Source organism: Saimiri boliviensis, chromosome 17, assembly GCF_048565385.1.
Source record: "Saimiri boliviensis isolate mSaiBol1 chromosome 17, mSaiBol1.pri, whole genome shotgun sequence".
Lineage (NCBI taxonomy): Eukaryota > Metazoa > Chordata > Mammalia > Primates > Cebidae > Saimiri > Saimiri boliviensis.
In genome coordinates, this window is record NC_133465.1 from 7,953,548 (window position 1) to 7,969,756 (window position 16,209).

Below are 16,209 nucleotides of genomic sequence, written 5' to 3' on the forward strand. Positions count from 1 at the left end.
GTTTTTTTTTTTTTTTTTGAGACGGAGTTTCGCTCTTGTTACCCAGGCTGGAGTGCAATGGCGCGATCTCGGCTCACCGCAACCTCCGCCTCCTGGGTTCAGGCAATTCTCCTGCCTCAGCCTCCTGAGTAGCTGGGATTACAGGCACGCACCACCATGCACAGCTAATTTTTTGTATTTTTAGTAGAGACGGGGTTTCACCATGTTGACCAGGATGGTCTCGATCTCTTGACCTCGTGATCCACCCACCTCGGCCTCCCAAAGTGCTGGGATTACAGGCTTGAGCCACCGCGCCCGGCCTAGCTGTTTTTAATTTACATCATGATTTCAGTTTTTTTTTTTTTTTTTGAGACGGAGTTTTGCTCTTGTTACCCAGGCTGGAGTGCAATGGCGTGATCTCTGCTTACCGCAACCTCTGCCTCCTGGGCTCAGGCAATTGTCCTGCCTCAGCCTCCTGAGTAGCTGGGATTACAGGCACGGGCCGCCATGCCCAGCTAATTTTTTGTATTTTTAGTAGAGATGGGGTTTCACTATGTTGACCAGAATGGTCTCGATCTCTTGACCTCGTGATCCACCCACCTTGGCCTCCCAAAGTGCTGGGATTACAGGCTTGAGCCACCGCGCCCAGCTATGATTTCAGTTTTGAAAATTTTCTGAATATTCTAACTGCTTTTCTTTCTTTGTATACTTTTTTTTTTTTTTCTGAGACGGAGTTTCGCTCTTGTTACCCAGGCTGGAGTGCAATGGCACGATCTCGGCTCACCGCAACCTCCGCCTCCTGGGTTCAGGCTATTCTCCTGCCTCAGCCTCCTGAGTAGCTGAGATTACAGGCACGTATCACCATGCCCAGCTAATTTTTTGTATTTTTAGTAGAGACGGGGTTTCACCATGTTGGCCAGGATGGTCTCGATCTCTCGTCCTTGTGATCCACCCGCCTCAGCCTCCCTAAGTGCTGCGATTACAGGCTTGAGCCACCGCGCCCGGCTTGTATACTTTGTTGTTGTTGTTGTTGTTGTTGTTGTTGTTGAGACAGGATCTTACTCTGTTGCTCAAGCTGTTATGCAGTGGTGTGATCACGGCTCCCTGCAGCCTTGACCTCCCAGGCTCAGGTGATCCTCTCATCTCAACCTCCTGAGTAGCTGGGACTACAGGCATACATGACTATGCCCAGCTCTATGGATTTTTTTCTGGACTTTCTAAGTATATTAGGTAGTACTCTGCATCTTGAATTATCTCTGTTTCCTCCAGTGTCAAATTTCATTTGTTAATTTTGGACTTTCTTTTCTTTTTTGAGACAAGGTCTCCCTCTGTTGCCCAGGTTAGAGGGCAGTGATGCAATCACGACTGACTGTAGCCTCAAACTCCTGGGCTCAACAATCCTCCTACCTCGGCCTCCTGAGTAGCTGAGACCACAGGAGTGGGCTTATTTTTAAAAAACTTTTCTGGAGAGATGGGGTCTTGCTATGCTGCCCAGGCCCATCTTGAACTCCTAGCCCTCAGCCTTGGCCTCCTGAGATTGCAGGTATGAGCCACCGTGCAGGGCCAATTTTGGTCTTTTACACGCTGCTGGTCCTCCTCAGACGCATGGCAATAATCGGTAATGACGGGCTTCAGAACACGCTACCCCAGAGAAGGCACCTCAGCATGGTGAGTGCTTTAAGCCGAAAGAATTTAAGAAAACTGCAGAAGCCGAAGGGTGTTTCTTACCTTCTCCTGCCCTTTTCCCTAAACCAGGTCACACAACCTAGAACTCCCTGCCCTTTTCCTGAAGAAACTAATAGTACCCTCATGTGAGAGGTGCCCTCCCTGCACCTGGAGGAAAGGAGCGTCCTTATCTCTGAAGACACAGGGACACAGAGAAGAATCTGAACCAACAGGCCTTCCTGAGTTCCCCACCTCCCCGGTGATCCGCAGGAGGTGCCCGCACAGGCACAGCCCCGTCGCTGCCGTGGCCGCACACAACGGGCCTCGCCCTGCCGGTGCAAGCCTGGGCTAGGCGCTCCACGCACCACCGAGGTCGGGTGGGCGCCCACTCGGTCCGCTGCGCGCACAGCGCCCCGGCGAGAGGCTCGGGGTTTAATCACATACTGCGTCCGTCCGGCTTCCTGTCCCCGGCGCCCCCTCCCGCCCCGTTTCCCTTGCCCCTCCCTCTCCGCAGCCTGATCCGCCCCACCGGCTCCCCCTCTCCCGATCCCTCGGGTCCCGGGATGGGGGGGGCGGTGAGGCAGGCACAGCCCCCCGCCCCCATGGCCGTCCGTCGGAGCCAGAGGCTGAGGGGGCGCCGGGGGGAGCCGGGCACCGCCCTGCTGGCCCCACTCGCGCTGGGCCTGGGCCTGGCGCTGGCCTGCCTCGGCCTCCTGCTGGCCGTGGTCAGCCTGGGGAGCCGGGCATCGCTGTCCACCCAGGTGAGGCCCCACTGCGCACCCCTTCCTGGACACATCAGGAGCGGCGACTGCAGAGGGACCACTGGGGGCCGGGTGGGATGAGGGCAAGGGGGACGGAGGGTGGGTGGAGGGCCAGATGTCAGGTGGAGCAGCACGGGGTGACGCTGCCTCCTTCCTAGCAGGAGCCTGCCCAGGGGGAGCTGGTGGCAGAGGAGGACCAGGACCCGCCGGTGAGTGGGCGTGGGCTCGGTCTGCAGGCCGCTGGGGCATGGGAAGAGTGCACAGCTGAAGCGTAGGGTGTGTGCGGCTGTGCCAGCCGTACTCGAGGTGTGTGCAGGGTGTGTGTGAACCCAGTTCGTGCATGGGCGTGTGTCTGCAGGGATGTGTGTGCGTGGTGACAACTGTGGGTTTGTGCTGCCTGAGTCTGAGGTGCTTATTGGCTGGGGGTGGCGTGGGTGAATGAGAGAGGTGAGGCTGTGTCGAACCGAGGGGTGCGGTTCGTGTCCTCTGTGCCTGGCGACTGGTTGCGGGTGTATGTGCAATGCACCAGCTGAGTGCAGGGTCTGCATCAGTTGTGGGTGGGGGGAAGAGTGGCTGGTCTAGAGGAAAGGGTGAGGGCTGGGGCCTGACTCCCCGCTGTTGTTGACTGAGGGGCTTGATCTGTCTCTAAGACTTCTGTGCCTATTCCTGGCTGGTGGCTCTCCTGACAGGCCCCATCTGTGTCACTGGATATCTCTGGGAGTCCCTGGTTGAACCCTGCCCTAATTCCCCTAGGAACTGAATCCCCAGACAGAGGAGAGCCAGGATCCTGTGCCTTTCCTGAGACAACTGGTTCGGCCTCGCAGAAGTGGTGAGCATCCCTCAATTCTGACCTCAGGAAGCAGGCAGAGCAAAAACCATTATCCACATGGAGAAACTGAGGCACGGAAGGTGATAGGAGACTGAGAGTCACACAGCCAACCAGCCAAGACTCAAACCTAGGATGCTGGTCCTCCTCTGAAACTCCATCTGTCACACCTTACCCAAACATGGAGGCAGGGTGGCCATGAGTTAGAAGAACTCCGGGGATCCTGATGGATACTAGGCTGGGGAGTCAGAGGCAGGGGCCCCAACAGGAAGAGAGACTTTGGAATGGGATGAGGGGATGACCAGACAACCACGTGGCCAAGTCAGCGGGCAACTGTCCTGGTTCCCACCTGTTATCTCGGTGTGATTAGCAGCAGCTTCCTGTTTTGCTCTCAGAAGTATCCCAGTGTGGATGACAAATTTGTGTGTGTGTGTGTGAGACGGAGTCTCTGCCATCAGGCTGGAGTGCAATGGCACGACCTTGGCTCACCGCAACCGCCACCTCCTGGGTTCAAGCGATTCTCCTGCCTCAGCCTCCCGAGTAGCTGGGACTACAGGTGCACCACCACCATGCCCAGCTAATTTTTTGTTTAGTAGATACAGCATTTCACAAGTTGGCCAGGCTGGTCCCAAACTCCTGATCTTGTGATCCGCCCTCCTCAGCCTCCCACAGTGCTGGGATTGCAGGCATGGGCCGCCCCGCCCGGCCTGGATGACAAATTATAGTCATTCTACTTACAGAGGAAGATGAGGCCTGAGCTTCTAAGGCCAGAAGTCTGGACAGGAGTAAAGATGCCAGGGTCCCTGAGAGTGGAATGGGGTTGGTAGAGTGGCTCTGGGACCCCCCAGGGGGGCCTGCTTTGCTCATCTGTCTTTTCCTTGATTCTCAGCACCTAAAGGCCGGAAACCACGGGCTCGCAGAGCGATTGCAGCCCACTATGAAGGTGGGTGATGGGTGAGCCATGCCTGGCGGAGGGGGGCAGGTGGCACAGGGGCAGGGCAGGTCTCATCAGCCCTTTCCTGTGATTTACAGTTCACCCACGACCTGGACAGGATGGAGCACAGGCGGGTGAGACCCCATCCCCCCACAGCACTGGCCTCCTGGGAAAAGGGCCCCTCCAAACCTTTGACTTCCCACTCCCTTCCCTGCCACCAGCCTCAGAACCGCAGAAGTCAGTTCATGAAGGTCTTGGTTCTCTCTGTGACCCAGGCGTGGGACCCCATGAAAGACCCTGAAACTCTGTCCAGCTCGCCCAGCCAATCACTGGCCCAGCTCTCTCCTTCAGCCCTCACTCTTCTCCAAGACGCACTTTTCATTCTTTTTTTCTTCTGTCTCCTCCATATTCCATGCCCTGATGATTCTCTCTCAAAATGCTGCTGTATCTGCTCATCTTTTCCATTCTACACTACCCGCTGCCTCAGCACCTAAGAACCTCAAACCCAGCCTCTGGCTCCTTCCCCACTCCACACCCTCCCCACCCCTCCACTCCATCCCCCCTGTGCTGCTGCACTGAGCCCCCAAACTTCACTTTTGTTATGGTATTGGCTCTCTGCTTGGCTTCCCGTCTCTTCAAGGTCTGGTCTCAACCTAATTTCCCTGCACTTTTATGCTGTCTTCATGCTCACGGGGCTGACACCTCTGCCCCCGGTATGCCTCTTCTGGACTTTGCACATACCATACCGTCACCCAGAATGTCCTTCCACTGTGAGAGGCAGGGAGGCATGAGGGGTGCTCAGTCAAGGGATTCACAGCAGAGATGGAGAGAAGTGGATGGATTCAGCATGCATCCTGAAGATATTACTGACTTACGGATTGGAGGTAAAGAATAAAAGGAAGCGAGGAATCACACATGACTTCTAGATTTTTTTTTCTTTTTTTCTTTTTTTTTTTTTAAGACGGTGTTTCACCATGTTGGTCAGGCTGGTCTTGAGCTCCCGACCTCAGGTGATCCGCCTGCCTTGGCCTCCAAAGTGCTTGGATTACAGGCATGAGCCACCATGCCTGGCCAGATTTTTTTTTTTAAGACAGAGTCTCACTCTGTCGCCCAGGCTGGAGTGCAGTGGCATGCTCTTGGCTCACTGTAACCTCTGCCTCCCAGGTTCAAGTGATTCTCCTGCCTCAACCTCCTGAGTCACTGAGACTACATGTGCATACCAGCTAATTTTTGCATTTTTAGTAGAGATGAGGTTTCACCATGTTTGCCAGGCTGGTCTTGAACTCTTTTTTTTTTTTTTTTTGAGACGGAGTTTCACTCTTGTTACCCAGGCTGGAGTGCAATGGCGAGATCTTGGCTCACCGCAACCTCCGCCTCCTGGGTTCAGGCAATTCTCCTGCCTCAGCCTCCTGAGTAGCTGGGATTACAGGCACGCGCCACCATGCACAGCTAATTTTTTGTATTTTTAGTAGAGACGGGGTTTCACCATGTTGACCAGGATGGTCTCGATCTTTTGACCTCGTGATCCACCTGCCTCAGCCTCCCAAAGTATTGGGATTACAGGCATGAGCCATTGCGCCCAGACTGGTCTTGAACTCTTGACCTTCTGTGATCTACCTGACTCAGCCTCCCAAAGTGCTGGGATTACAGGTGGGAGCCACCTCCCCCAGTGGACTTCTAGATTTTTTTTTTTTTTTTTTTTTTTTTTTTTGAGATGGAGTTTCGCCCTTGTTACCCAGGCTGGAGTGCAATGGCACGATCTCAGCTCACTGCAGCCTCTGCCTTCTGGGTTCAGGTAATTCTCCTGCCTCAGCCTCCTGAGTAGCTGGGATTACAGGCACGCACCACCATGCCCTGCTAATTTTTTGTATTTTTAGTAGAGACGAGGTTTCACCATGTTGACCAGGATGGTCTCAATCTCTTGACCTTGTGATCCACCCGCCTCGGCCTCCCAAAGTGCTGGGATTACAGGCGTGAGCCACCGCGCCTGGCCTTTTAGATTTTTAACTTGGGTATCTCTGGGAAGAATGATGCCATTTCCTAAGAAGGGGTTGACCAAGAAAGAAATAGGTTGGGAAGTATGTAAGATAATTATTAATTTTGAGATGTCTAAAATAAACAAGTGGATAAATGATGATAAAGTGAGTTCCATAAATAAATGGCTGGACATTGCTGACTAGCTCAGGTTAGATCAGGATGAATAAAGAAAGCAGTCATGGCCATATGGTTGGCCTTTTTTTTTCTTTTTGAGACAGAGTTTTGCTCTTGTTGCCCAGGCTGGAATGCAATGGTGAGATCTCAGCTCACTGCAACCTCCACCTCCCAGGTCCAAGTGATTCTCCTGTGTCAGCCTCCCGAGTAGCTGGGATTACATGCACCACCACCCCCAGCTAATTTTTTGTATTTTTAGTAGAGATGGGGTTTCTCCATGTTGGTCAGGCTGGTCTCAAAATCCCGACCTCAGGTGATCCACCTACCTCTGCTTCCCAAAGTGCTGGGATTACAGACATGAGCCATGTGCCTGGCCTATCTTGGCCCACTGCAATCCGCCTCCTGAGTCCAAGCGATTCTCCTGTGTCAGCCTCCCAAATAGCTGAGATTATATGTGGGCACTAATTTTTGATTATAGGCTAATTTTTGTATTATTCATAGAGATGGGTTTTGCCGTGTTGGCCAGGCTGGCCTTGAACTCCTGACCTCAGGTGATCTGCCCGCCTCGGCCTCCCAAAGTGCTGGGATTACAGGTGTGAGCCACTGTGCCTGGCCTATGGATGGCATTTAAAGCCACAGATTTGGATGAGACACCAAGTGAAAGAAGGGCCCCCATGAATGAAGCTGTGAGGCCCTTGGACATCTCAAAGTGGAGCTGAAGGGGAAACCAGCAGAGCCTGAGAAGCAGCCAGAGAGAGAGGAGGAAACCTAGGGAGGGTGGCATCCTAGATTCAGAGAAACCACCGTTTCAAGGAGGATGTGGCTGTCTGTGTTCAGTGCAGCTGAGAGATCACATGAGATGAGAACAGAGAAATGCTGGCTGGGTTTGGTAACATGCAAGTCAACTGCTGACCTTTGAGAGGGATTTTCAGCGGCATGGTGAGAACAGGAAGGCAGTGTGCATTGGGTTGAGAAGAAAATGGGAAATAAGGAACTAGAGGCAGTGACAACTCTTTTTAGAAGTTTCTCTGAAACCAGGAGTAGAGAAATAGGCCAGTAGGTAGAGAGGGGTGTGGACCAAGGGAAAATTTGTTCTGTGAACAATACTACCATTTTTTTTTTTTCTTTTGAGACAGAGTTTTGCTCTTGTTACCCAGGCTGGAGTGCAATGGCGCGATCTCGGCTCACCACAACCTCCGCCTCCTGGGTTCAGACAATTCTCCTGCCTCAGCCCCCTGAGTAGCTGGGATTACAGGCACGTGCCACCATGCCCAGCTAATTTTTTGTATTTTTAGTAGAGACGGGGTTTCACCATGTTGACCAGAATGGTCTCGATCTCTTGACCTCGTGATCCACCCTCCTTTGTCTCCCAAAGTGCTGGGATTACAGGCTTGAGCCACCGTGCCCGGCCTTACTATTTTCATCTGAACATGTACAGAGGGCTTTCTTGAGATAGGCACTGTGTCTAGGCACTTGTGTTTGGTCTTACCTAATGCTCACAACAGCCTTAAAAAGAAGATACTCTAATTACCTCCATTTTACAGATGGAGGTTACACAACGTGTCTGAGGTCATGATATATTAAGTGGTAGAGCCAAGATTCGAACCCAGCTAGAATGTGCCTGTGTACTGCACAGGGTCTGCATGAGAGGCAAGGTGGCTGGTGCAGGGGTGAGGGGTCCATGCAGGGGCCACATCCAAAAAGGGGAGAGGGAAGTTTCTAGAGAGAAGACAGGACACATCTCCCACCCTTACCAGAGGGTCAAAGCAGAACAAGAGAACAGGTGGGTTTGTAGCTTAGCTGGGGGAGATGAGGGAGCTTTGTGTCGGTGACTTCTAGGTCCTCTGTACAACTAGAGAGATGGAGACAGGGGATTTGAGGAGAGATGGTACAAAATCTCATATTGCTCAGTAGGCAAGCAAGCTTCGTGGGGAAATGTAAGATTGCCAGGCAGTACAGAATGTCCAGGTGAGTTTGTGGCTGGAGACTAATGACACCAGGCAGGCCCTCCGTGGTCCTGGGCACACCATGCCCTTTAGCTACAAGCAGCCTTTGCTCAGGCTGGCTCCATAGCTAGGAATGCCCTCTTTTCTCTGCCCCCCGCCCCACTCTTCATGCCAGGTCAACCTTCCTTCCCTCTGTGTAGACCACTTATTTTGGAATGTCTGGAATGAATACAGACATTCATTCATTCATTAACGCAACATGCACTGAGGATCTTCTGTTTTCTAGGGGCCAGGCGAGGTGCCCAGAGTGACTAATATCCAGACCCATTTTTTTTTTTTGAGGTTGAGTTTTGCTCTTGTTGCCCAGGCCGGAGTACCATGGTGCGGATCTCAGCTCACTGCCCCCTTCCCGGGTTCAAGTGATTCACCTGCCTCAGTCTCCCGGGTAACTGGAATTACAGGCACCTGCTACCATGCCTGGCTAATTTTTTTGTATTTTTAGTAGAGACGAGGTTTCACCATGTTGGCCATGCTGGTCTCAACTCCTGACCTCAGGTGATCCATTCACCTCGGCCTCCCAAAGTGCTGGGATTACAGGTGTGAGCTACTGTGCCCAGTCTCAGACTGATTTTTTTTTTTTTTTTTTTTTTTTTTTTTTTTTTTTTTTTGAGACGGAGTTTCGCTCTTGTTACCCAGGCTGGAGTGCAATGGCGCGATCTCGGCTCACCGCAACCTCCGCCTCCTGGGTTCAGGCAATTCTCCTGTCTCAGCCTCCTGAGTAGCTGGGATTACAGGCATGCGCCACCATGCCCAGCTAATTTTTTTGTATTTTTAGTAGAGATGGGGTTTCACCATGTTGACCGGGATGGTCTCGATCTCTTGACCTCGTGATCCACCTGCCTCGGCCTCCCAAAGTGCTGGGATTACAGGCTTGAGCCACCGCGCCCAGCCAGACTGATTCTTAAGGAGTCACTGTCTAGGAGAGAAGACAAGCATATAAATTTGTAATTACATACTGGGTGAGGTAGCTCATGCCTATAATCCCAGCACTTTGGGAGGTCAAGGTGGGTGGATCACTTGAGTTCGGGAGTTCCAGATCGTTCTGGCCAACATGTGAAACCCCGTCTCTACTAAACGTACAAAAAAAAGTTAGCTGGGTGTGGTGGCACACACTTGTGATCCCAGCTACTCAGGAGGTTGAGGCACGAGAGTTGCTTGAACCCAGGAAGCAGAGGCTGCAGTGAGCCGAGATCATGCCACAGCACTCCAGCCTGGGTGACAGAGTAAGACTCCACCTCTAAATAAATAAATAATAAATACATGTAATTACAGTACAATATGACAAAAACAATAAGGAAAGTGGCCAAAGATACCTGGCAGCAAAGGGCAGACAGACATGGCTGTGGAGTCAGGGATTCCCTCAAGATGCCACTGGGCCTTGAAGCAGGAGTGTAAGACAGGCAAAGGGTCAAGGCTGGGGGACTGTCAAGTTCAGTGTGGCAGAAACAGAAAGTGCTAGAGGAGTGAGATGAGGACGAGGCTGGAGACAGAAGCCTGCAGGTGGGAGACTATTCTGAGGTGAGCCATCGGAAGGAGTAAGGCGAGGCGAGGCGGGCTCACATCTGCATCTTAGAGACTCATTCTGTGGCTTCGTGTAGGGAATAAACGAGAGGAAGGAAGAATGGAAACAGAGAATGCTGTCAGAAACCAGATGGAGGTACCAGATGGGGGGAGAGGTGAGAGACCTGTTTAGGAGGCAGAATTGACGGCAACTGGTGACGGATGAATGACATGGTAAAGGATAGGCAGGTTTCAGTATCCTACTGGTGGCAGAACCAGAAGCCAAATGCAGGAGACAGTAAAGCACGTGTGAGATGCCGGGGGTCAGCTCGGTGTTGGTCGAGATGAGTTTGAGGGGCTGCTGCTGCTCAGACGGTGCAGTTGGCAGGGTGAGTAAGGGAAGGAAACTTCAGTGCTGGAGACTCTGCAGAGCACAGGTTGTGGGAACCCATCAGTGGAAATCAAAATGCCCAGTGAGCGTTACTTTTTTTTTTTTTTGAGATGGAGTTTCACTCTTGTTGCCCAGGCTGGAGTGCCGTGATGTGATCTCAGCTCACTGCCCCCTTCCCGGGTTCAAGTGACTCTCCTGCCTCAGTCTCCTGAGTAGCTGGGATTACAAGCATGCGCCACCATGCCTGGCTTTTTTTTTTTTGTATTTCTAGTAGAGGCAGGGTTTCACCATGTTGACCAGGCTGGTTTCGAACTCCTGACCTCAGGTGATCCACTCACCTTGGCCTCTCAAGTGCTGGGATTACAGGCGTGAGCTACTGCACCCAGCCTTGCTCTGTTGCTCAGGCTGGAGTCCAACAACATGATCTTGGCTTACTGCAACCTCCGCCTCCGTGGTTCAAGAGATTCTCCTGCTTCAGCTTCCAAGTAGCTGGAATTACAGGTGCTCACCACCATGCCTGCTAATTTTTGTATTTTTAGTAGAGATGGGATTTCACCATGCTGGCCAGGCTGGTCTCTAACTCCTGACCTCAAGCAATCCACCCACCTTAGCCTCTCAAAATGCTGGTATTACAGGCATGAGCCACTGTACCTGGCCAAGCATGATGTTTCCGAGGTGCATCCGTGCCACAGCATGTATCAGTACTTCACTCTTTCTATGGCCAAATAATATCCGTTATACGGATAGACATTTTGTTTATCCACCCACCAGTTGATAGACATTTATTTGGGTGTCATTTTATTATTTTTAATTGTAATAATTCAAGTAATGCATGTTTACATCCTCAACATAAAAGCAGCAAACAATATAGATATCCATGAAGAAAAACGTTAAAGCCCCCCACATTTCGCCTTCAGTTCTTCTCTCCAGAAGTGACTGCAGGGGACAATCTGCCCTGAATGTCTCTGGCAATATATGTTAGATTTTTCATAACACTTCCTATTCAACCATGGGTGCCACAGGGCATGGCTCCTCCCTTGGCTGGGGTGATCTATGTGTCTTCTGAGTAAAGTGGGCCCAAGTGTTCATCTGCTCAATGGATCCCTGGGGAGAGTGGGAGAGTCCTGTAGAGGGATGTTTCCTTATTTCTGAGCATCCGTGTTCAGGTGTGGACGGGACAGTGAGTGGCTGGGAGGAAGCCAGAATCAACAGCTCCAGCCCTTTGCGCTACGACCGCCAGATCGGGGAGTTTATAGTCACCCGGGCTGGGCTCTACTACCTGTACTGTCAGGTAAGCCACACCTGGCTGAAGGGGTAATGCAGTAAGGGAGGGGCGAAGAGTTTGCCAGGAGAGTGGGGAACAAGTTTCAAGGCTGGGAGGGTGAGTTGGGGTTTGGGTGGGATGGGACGCCTGAGTCGCTGAGGAAATTGGAAACTGAGGCGAGGGCAGGCAGAGGCCTGGACTCGGCCTGCGGTCCCCACCCAGGTGCACTTTGATGAGGGGAAGGCTGTCTACCTGAAGCTGGACTTGCTGGTGGATGACGTGCTGGCCCTGCGCTGCCTGGAGGAGTTCTCGGCCACGGTGGCGAGTTCCCTCGAGTCCCAGCTCCGCCTCTGCCAGGTGTCTGGGCTGTTGCCCCTGCGGCCAGGGTCCTCCCTGCGCATCCGCACCCTCCCCTGGGCCCATCTCAAGGCCGCCCCCTTCCTCACCTACTTCGGACTCTTCCAGGTTCACTGAGGGGCCCTGGTCGCCCTGCAGTCACCCCAGGCTGCCGACCCCCCTCGGCAGCTCTCTGGGCACCCCAGTCCCGTCCTCCCCACCCTCAGCTGCTCTTTGCTCCAGACCTGCCCCTCCCTCTAGAGGCTGCCAGAGCCTGTTCACTTGTTTTCTATCCCACATAAATACAGTATCCCACTCTTACAACGCCTCCCACCACCCACTCTCCACCTCACTAGCTCCCAAATCCCTGACCCTTTGAGGCCCCCAATGATCTCTTGACTCCCCACTGGCCACAGACCCCCAGGGCGTCGCGTTCACTGTACTCTGTGGGCAAGGACGGGTCCAGAAGACCCCACTTCAGGCACTAAGAGGGGCCGGACCTGGTGGCAGGAAGCCAAAGAGACTGGGCCTCGGCCAGGAGTTCCCAAATTTGAGGGGCGAGAGACAAGACAAGTTCCTCCCTCAAGAATTCCCTGTGGGTTTTTAAAACAGATATTATTTTTATTATTATTGTGACAAAATGTTGATAAATGGATACTTAAGTAGAATAAGTAATAGTCTCTCTCTTTATTGGGGTTCAGGGGACACTCCCAGGGTAGCTGGGGGCCATGGGAAGGGGGAATTGGGGAATGGCACAGCTGGAATGCCAGGGTGATGTTCAGGTTTGGGCACAGGGACCTCCATGCCTCCAAACCCCAGGAGGGAACAGAAGGTAGAAAGGCACACTGCCCAGGAAAAAAATCAATCCCCCATCCAGGGTTCAGGAGAAGCGGCCTCTCTCCCTGGGAGGCAGACTTCCTCCTTCAGGGGAATCCCTCCCTGACTGGGAGGAGCAGGGGCCCTTCCTCTTGGTGGCTTCGGGACATGCAGCAGGTGCTGGCACAGGCCCTGGCTGGGAGGTGGGGCGGGCAGGAGCCAGCCCAGAGGGGGCTCAGAGTCAGCAGGCACACGGGAAACCCGGACCCTGTGTGCTGGGGAGGAATCCTGCGTCGGCCGGGGTCTTGGGGCTGCTTCTTTGTCTCTTCGTCCAGAGCCTTATGTAAGAGCTTTTCTCGGGAAACAGGAAGTCCTGCTTGCCAAGTTCAGCACAGGGAGTAGTGCAGGCCTTATTCCAACACACCCGGCCCAGCCTTAACCCCAGAACTCAGCCAGTTTCTTGCTTCCGTGCCCCTGGTTCTCCTCCCCACTGAGCTCACCCCTCCTTTCTCGCTTTCAGTCACCCCTAGTAAACTGCCCGAACAATCTCTCCTGTGCCTGAGCCAGAGGGTCTTCCACCCTCACCACCACCCTGGATACGGCCCCCCATCCTGCTCCTGGCACCATGCCCTCTAGCCAGCCAACCTTCCCTCCCCCAACCCGCCCCAGGGTTCCTGCGCACTGGCCGCTCCTCCTGGGTGTCACTGGCAGCCCTGTCCTTCCTAGAGGGACTGGAACCTAATTCTCCTGAGGCTGAGGGAGGGTAGAGGGTCTCAAGGCAATAGTGGCCCCACGACAGAGTGCCAGGAGCACTGACAGTACCCTCAGCTTGCTTTCCTCCTCCCTCCTTTTTATTCTCAAGTTCCTTTTTATTTCTCCTTGCGTAACAACCTTCTTCCCTTCTGTACCACTGCCCGTACCCCTACCCGCCCTGCCACCTCCTTGCTACCCCACTCTTGAAACCACAGCTGTTGGCAGGGTCCCCAGCTCATGCCAGCCCCCAAAGGGCCTCCAGGCAACATGGGGGGCCCGGTCAGAGAGCCGGCACTTTCAGTTGCCCTCTGGTTGAGCTGGGGGGCAGCTCTGGGGGCTGTGGCTTGTGCCATGGCTCTGCTGACCCAACAAACAGAGCTGCAAAGCCTAAGGAGAGAGCTGAGCCAGCTGCAGACGACAGGAGGGCCCTCCCAGAAGAGGGAAGGGTATCCCTGGCAAAGTCTCCCGGAGCAGGTGAGTTAAGAGAGGAGGGTGTCCGGGAGAGATGGATGGTTAGCATGTGGGGTCTCTGGGCCTCCTGGTCTGCAAAGTTGCAAGGGGGTGCAAGAGAGGGTCTCCAGTTTGGAAGTCAGGGGTGCGGCCATTCCAGGAAAGGAAACTGTTAAAGGTTAATGCTTCTCAAACCTAACAAATCCTAGAGGGCAGCCAGCACCAACACTCAGGTCGCTGGGAAAAGGTGCATGAGAGATGTGAGGCATTTCGGGGGCAGGGGAAGGCTGGGAAGGCAGGCTGGCTGGGACCTTTGCATCTTAATCTAACCCTGACCCTCTTTCCATGAGCAGAGCTCCGATGCCCTGGAAGCCTGGGACAATGGGGAGAGATCCCGGAAAAGGAGAGCAGTGCTCACCCAAAAACAGAAGAGTGAGGCTTCCAGGGTGCAGCAGGGGTGGGAGGTGATCAAGCAACATGGGGACTGTAAGCCCGAGGCAGGGTGAGGGTGGAAGCGGCCAATAGCGTAGCGGGGGAAGGTGGACGCAGCTGAGATTCCCTCCTTCTCTCCTCAGAGCCGGGATCCATCCTGCACCTGGTTCCCATTAACGTCACCTCCAAGGGTGAGCACTGTTTTAAATAATGGCTTTGGGGAGGGGTAATGACCAGGAACTGTGGGGCTGGCACTTGGGCTCAAGGGATTCTTATAAGTGGAAGGGAAAGCATCTGAGAGTGCCAAGAAATCCTGACCAACACGCTGTCTCCAGATGACTCCGATGTGACAGAGGTGATGTGGCAACCAGCTCTAAGGCGTGGGAGAGGCCTACAGGCCCAAGGATATGGTGTCCGGATCCGGGATGCTGGAGTTTATCTGCTGTATAGCCAGGTAACCCCAACCACACTCTGAACTTCAGAGGGGGGGCTCTTTGCTGTTCTCCCAGAGCCTCTCTGGCCAGCTCCTAAGGGTTTGTGACCCCTCTATTCATATCAAACCTAGCAGACCCTTCTTTCTTCCCTGGTTAGCGCTCCTGAGGCCTCTGAGAACTGAGCCAGGCCATCCTGTTTTCTTCAACGTCTCCCTTCCCTGCCAGGTCCTGTTTCAAGACGTGACTTTCACCATGGGTCAGGTGGTATCTCGAGAAGGCCAAGGAAGGCAGGAGACTCTATTCCGATGTGTAAGAAGTATGCCCTCTCACCCAGACCGGGCCTACAACAGTTGCTACAGCGCAGGTGAGAGTCGAGCAGGCAGTGGCGAGCAGGCCATCTCTGACCCCGGGATAGCAGTGCAGGGAGCTACTGATAGGAGGTTGGAAGCCTAAATAGAGGCGGGTCTGAGGAGCGAAGTGCAGAAGGCCTGGGCCCTTCCAGGAGGCGGAGGAAAGGTGGAGCTGAAGGCAGGGGGAACTGGCATCTGGATGGCTGTATGTCACTGCGAATCTACCTTCTCCCTTTTCTCAGGTGTCTTCCATTTACACCAAGGGGATATTCTGAGTGTCATAATTCCCCGGGCAAGGGCGAAACTTAACCTCTCTCCACATGGAACCTTCCTGGGGTTTGTGAAACTGTGATTGTGTTTTAAAAAGTGGCTCTCAGCTTGGAAGACCAGGGTGGGTACATACTGGAGGCAGCCAAGAGCTGAGTACATAAAGGAGAGGGAATGTGAGGGAACAGAAGCTTCTTCCTGGGTTTGGCTCCCCGTGCCTCACTTTTCCCTTTTCATTCCCACCCCTTAGACTTTGATTTTATGGATATCTTGCTTCTGTCCCCCATGGAGCTCCGAATTCTTGCGTGTGTGTAGGTGAGGGGCGGGGGACGGGCGCCAGGCATTGTCCAGACCTGCTCGGAGCCCACTGGAAGCATCCAGAACAGCACCACCATCTAGCGGCCGCTCCAGGGAAGCACCCGCCTGTTGGCCCAAGTCCACGAAGCCGCCCTCGGCTAGGGAAAACCCCTGGTTTTCCATGCCACACCTCTCTCCAGGTGCCCTCTGCCTCCTCACCCCACAAGAAGTCTTATCCTACGTCCTTCTCTCCGTCTACCGGGCCCCAGTTTCCATCACTATCTCCAGAAACGTATTCATTATGCGCCCGTCTACAGGGGGTGCCGGACGACGACGGTGCCTTCGCAGTCACATTACTCTTCGGGTCCCAAGTTAAGGCTTTCATGCGCTCCACTGCCCCGGCGTGGCAGGCCACTCCAAGTCCCTCCCGACTGGAACTGGTGTCGGGGGGAGCCTTGGATGAATCGTACGCCCCGGTGTTGGTGTTGCCTTACTCCTCTGAGTTCTTTCTGATCTAGCCCTGCTTAAAGTTAAATAAAAGAGAATGAATGACACACCGGCTCCATTTCCCCCCCTGCCTTGCCTCAGCCCGGTCCT

At 53.7% G+C, this 16,209-nt stretch overlaps 2 protein-coding genes across 5 annotated transcripts; both read left to right on the plus strand.

The window, feature by feature from the left end:
• Positions 1-1,992: 1,992 nt before the first annotated feature.
• On the plus strand, positions 1,993-12,484 carry TNFSF12 (TNF superfamily member 12). Of its 2 annotated transcripts, none has more exons than XM_010339794.3 (7): positions 1,993-2,405; positions 2,564-2,614; positions 3,159-3,234; positions 4,121-4,174; positions 4,264-4,299; positions 11,380-11,504; positions 11,700-12,484. In XM_010339794.3, the coding sequence occupies exons 1-7, from the start codon at positions 2,208-2,210 to the stop codon at positions 11,949-11,951; spliced, it is 792 nt and encodes a 263-aa protein (XP_010338096.1). In that variant the 5' UTR covers positions 1,993-2,207; the 3' UTR covers positions 11,952-12,484. The 2 variants fall into 2 exon arrangements, with proteins under 2 accessions (XP_010338096.1, XP_010338097.1); XM_010339795.3 differs by having other exon boundaries at positions 1,994-2,405; positions 2,567-2,614.
• Positions 12,485-12,548: 64 nt separating this feature from the next.
• TNFSF13 (TNF superfamily member 13) lies at positions 12,549-16,166 on the plus strand. Of its 3 annotated transcripts, XM_010339792.3 has the most exons (7): positions 12,549-13,856; positions 14,186-14,264; positions 14,408-14,455; positions 14,600-14,718; positions 14,924-15,062; positions 15,291-15,384; positions 15,566-16,166. In XM_010339792.3, the coding sequence occupies exons 1-7, from the start codon at positions 13,620-13,622 to the stop codon at positions 15,570-15,572; spliced, it is 723 nt and encodes a 240-aa protein (XP_010338094.1). In that variant the 5' UTR covers positions 12,549-13,619; the 3' UTR covers positions 15,573-16,166. The 3 variants fall into 3 exon arrangements, with proteins under 3 accessions (XP_010338094.1, XP_010338093.1, XP_010338095.1); XM_010339791.3 differs by having other exon boundaries at positions 15,291-16,166; XM_010339793.2 differs by lacking the exon at positions 15,291-15,384.
• Positions 16,167-16,209: the final 43 nt, after the last annotated feature.

Bases quoted from the DNA above. Each gene is read 5' to 3' on its own strand.
- TNFSF12 (XM_010339794.3), top strand. From the start codon at position 2,208: ATGGGGGGGGCGGTGAGGCAGGCACAGCCCCCCGCCCCCATGGCCGTC. The intron at 2,406-2,563 runs GTGAGGCCCCAC...CCTCCTTCCTAG, and splicing joins GGGCATCGCTGTCCACCCAG to CAGGAGCCTGCCCAGGGGGA. The intron at 2,615-3,158 runs GTGAGTGGGCGT...TAATTCCCCTAG, and splicing joins AGGAGGACCAGGACCCGCCG to GAACTGAATCCCCAGACAGA.
- TNFSF13 (XM_010339791.3), top strand. From the start codon at position 13,620: ATGCCAGCCCCCAAAGGGCCTCCAGGCAACATGGGGGGCCCGGTCAGA. The intron at 13,857-14,185 runs GTGAGTTAAGAG...TTCCATGAGCAG, and splicing joins GGCAAAGTCTCCCGGAGCAG to AGCTCCGATGCCCTGGAAGC. The intron at 14,719-14,923 runs GTAACCCCAACC...CTTCCCTGCCAG, and splicing joins TTTATCTGCTGTATAGCCAG to GTCCTGTTTCAAGACGTGAC.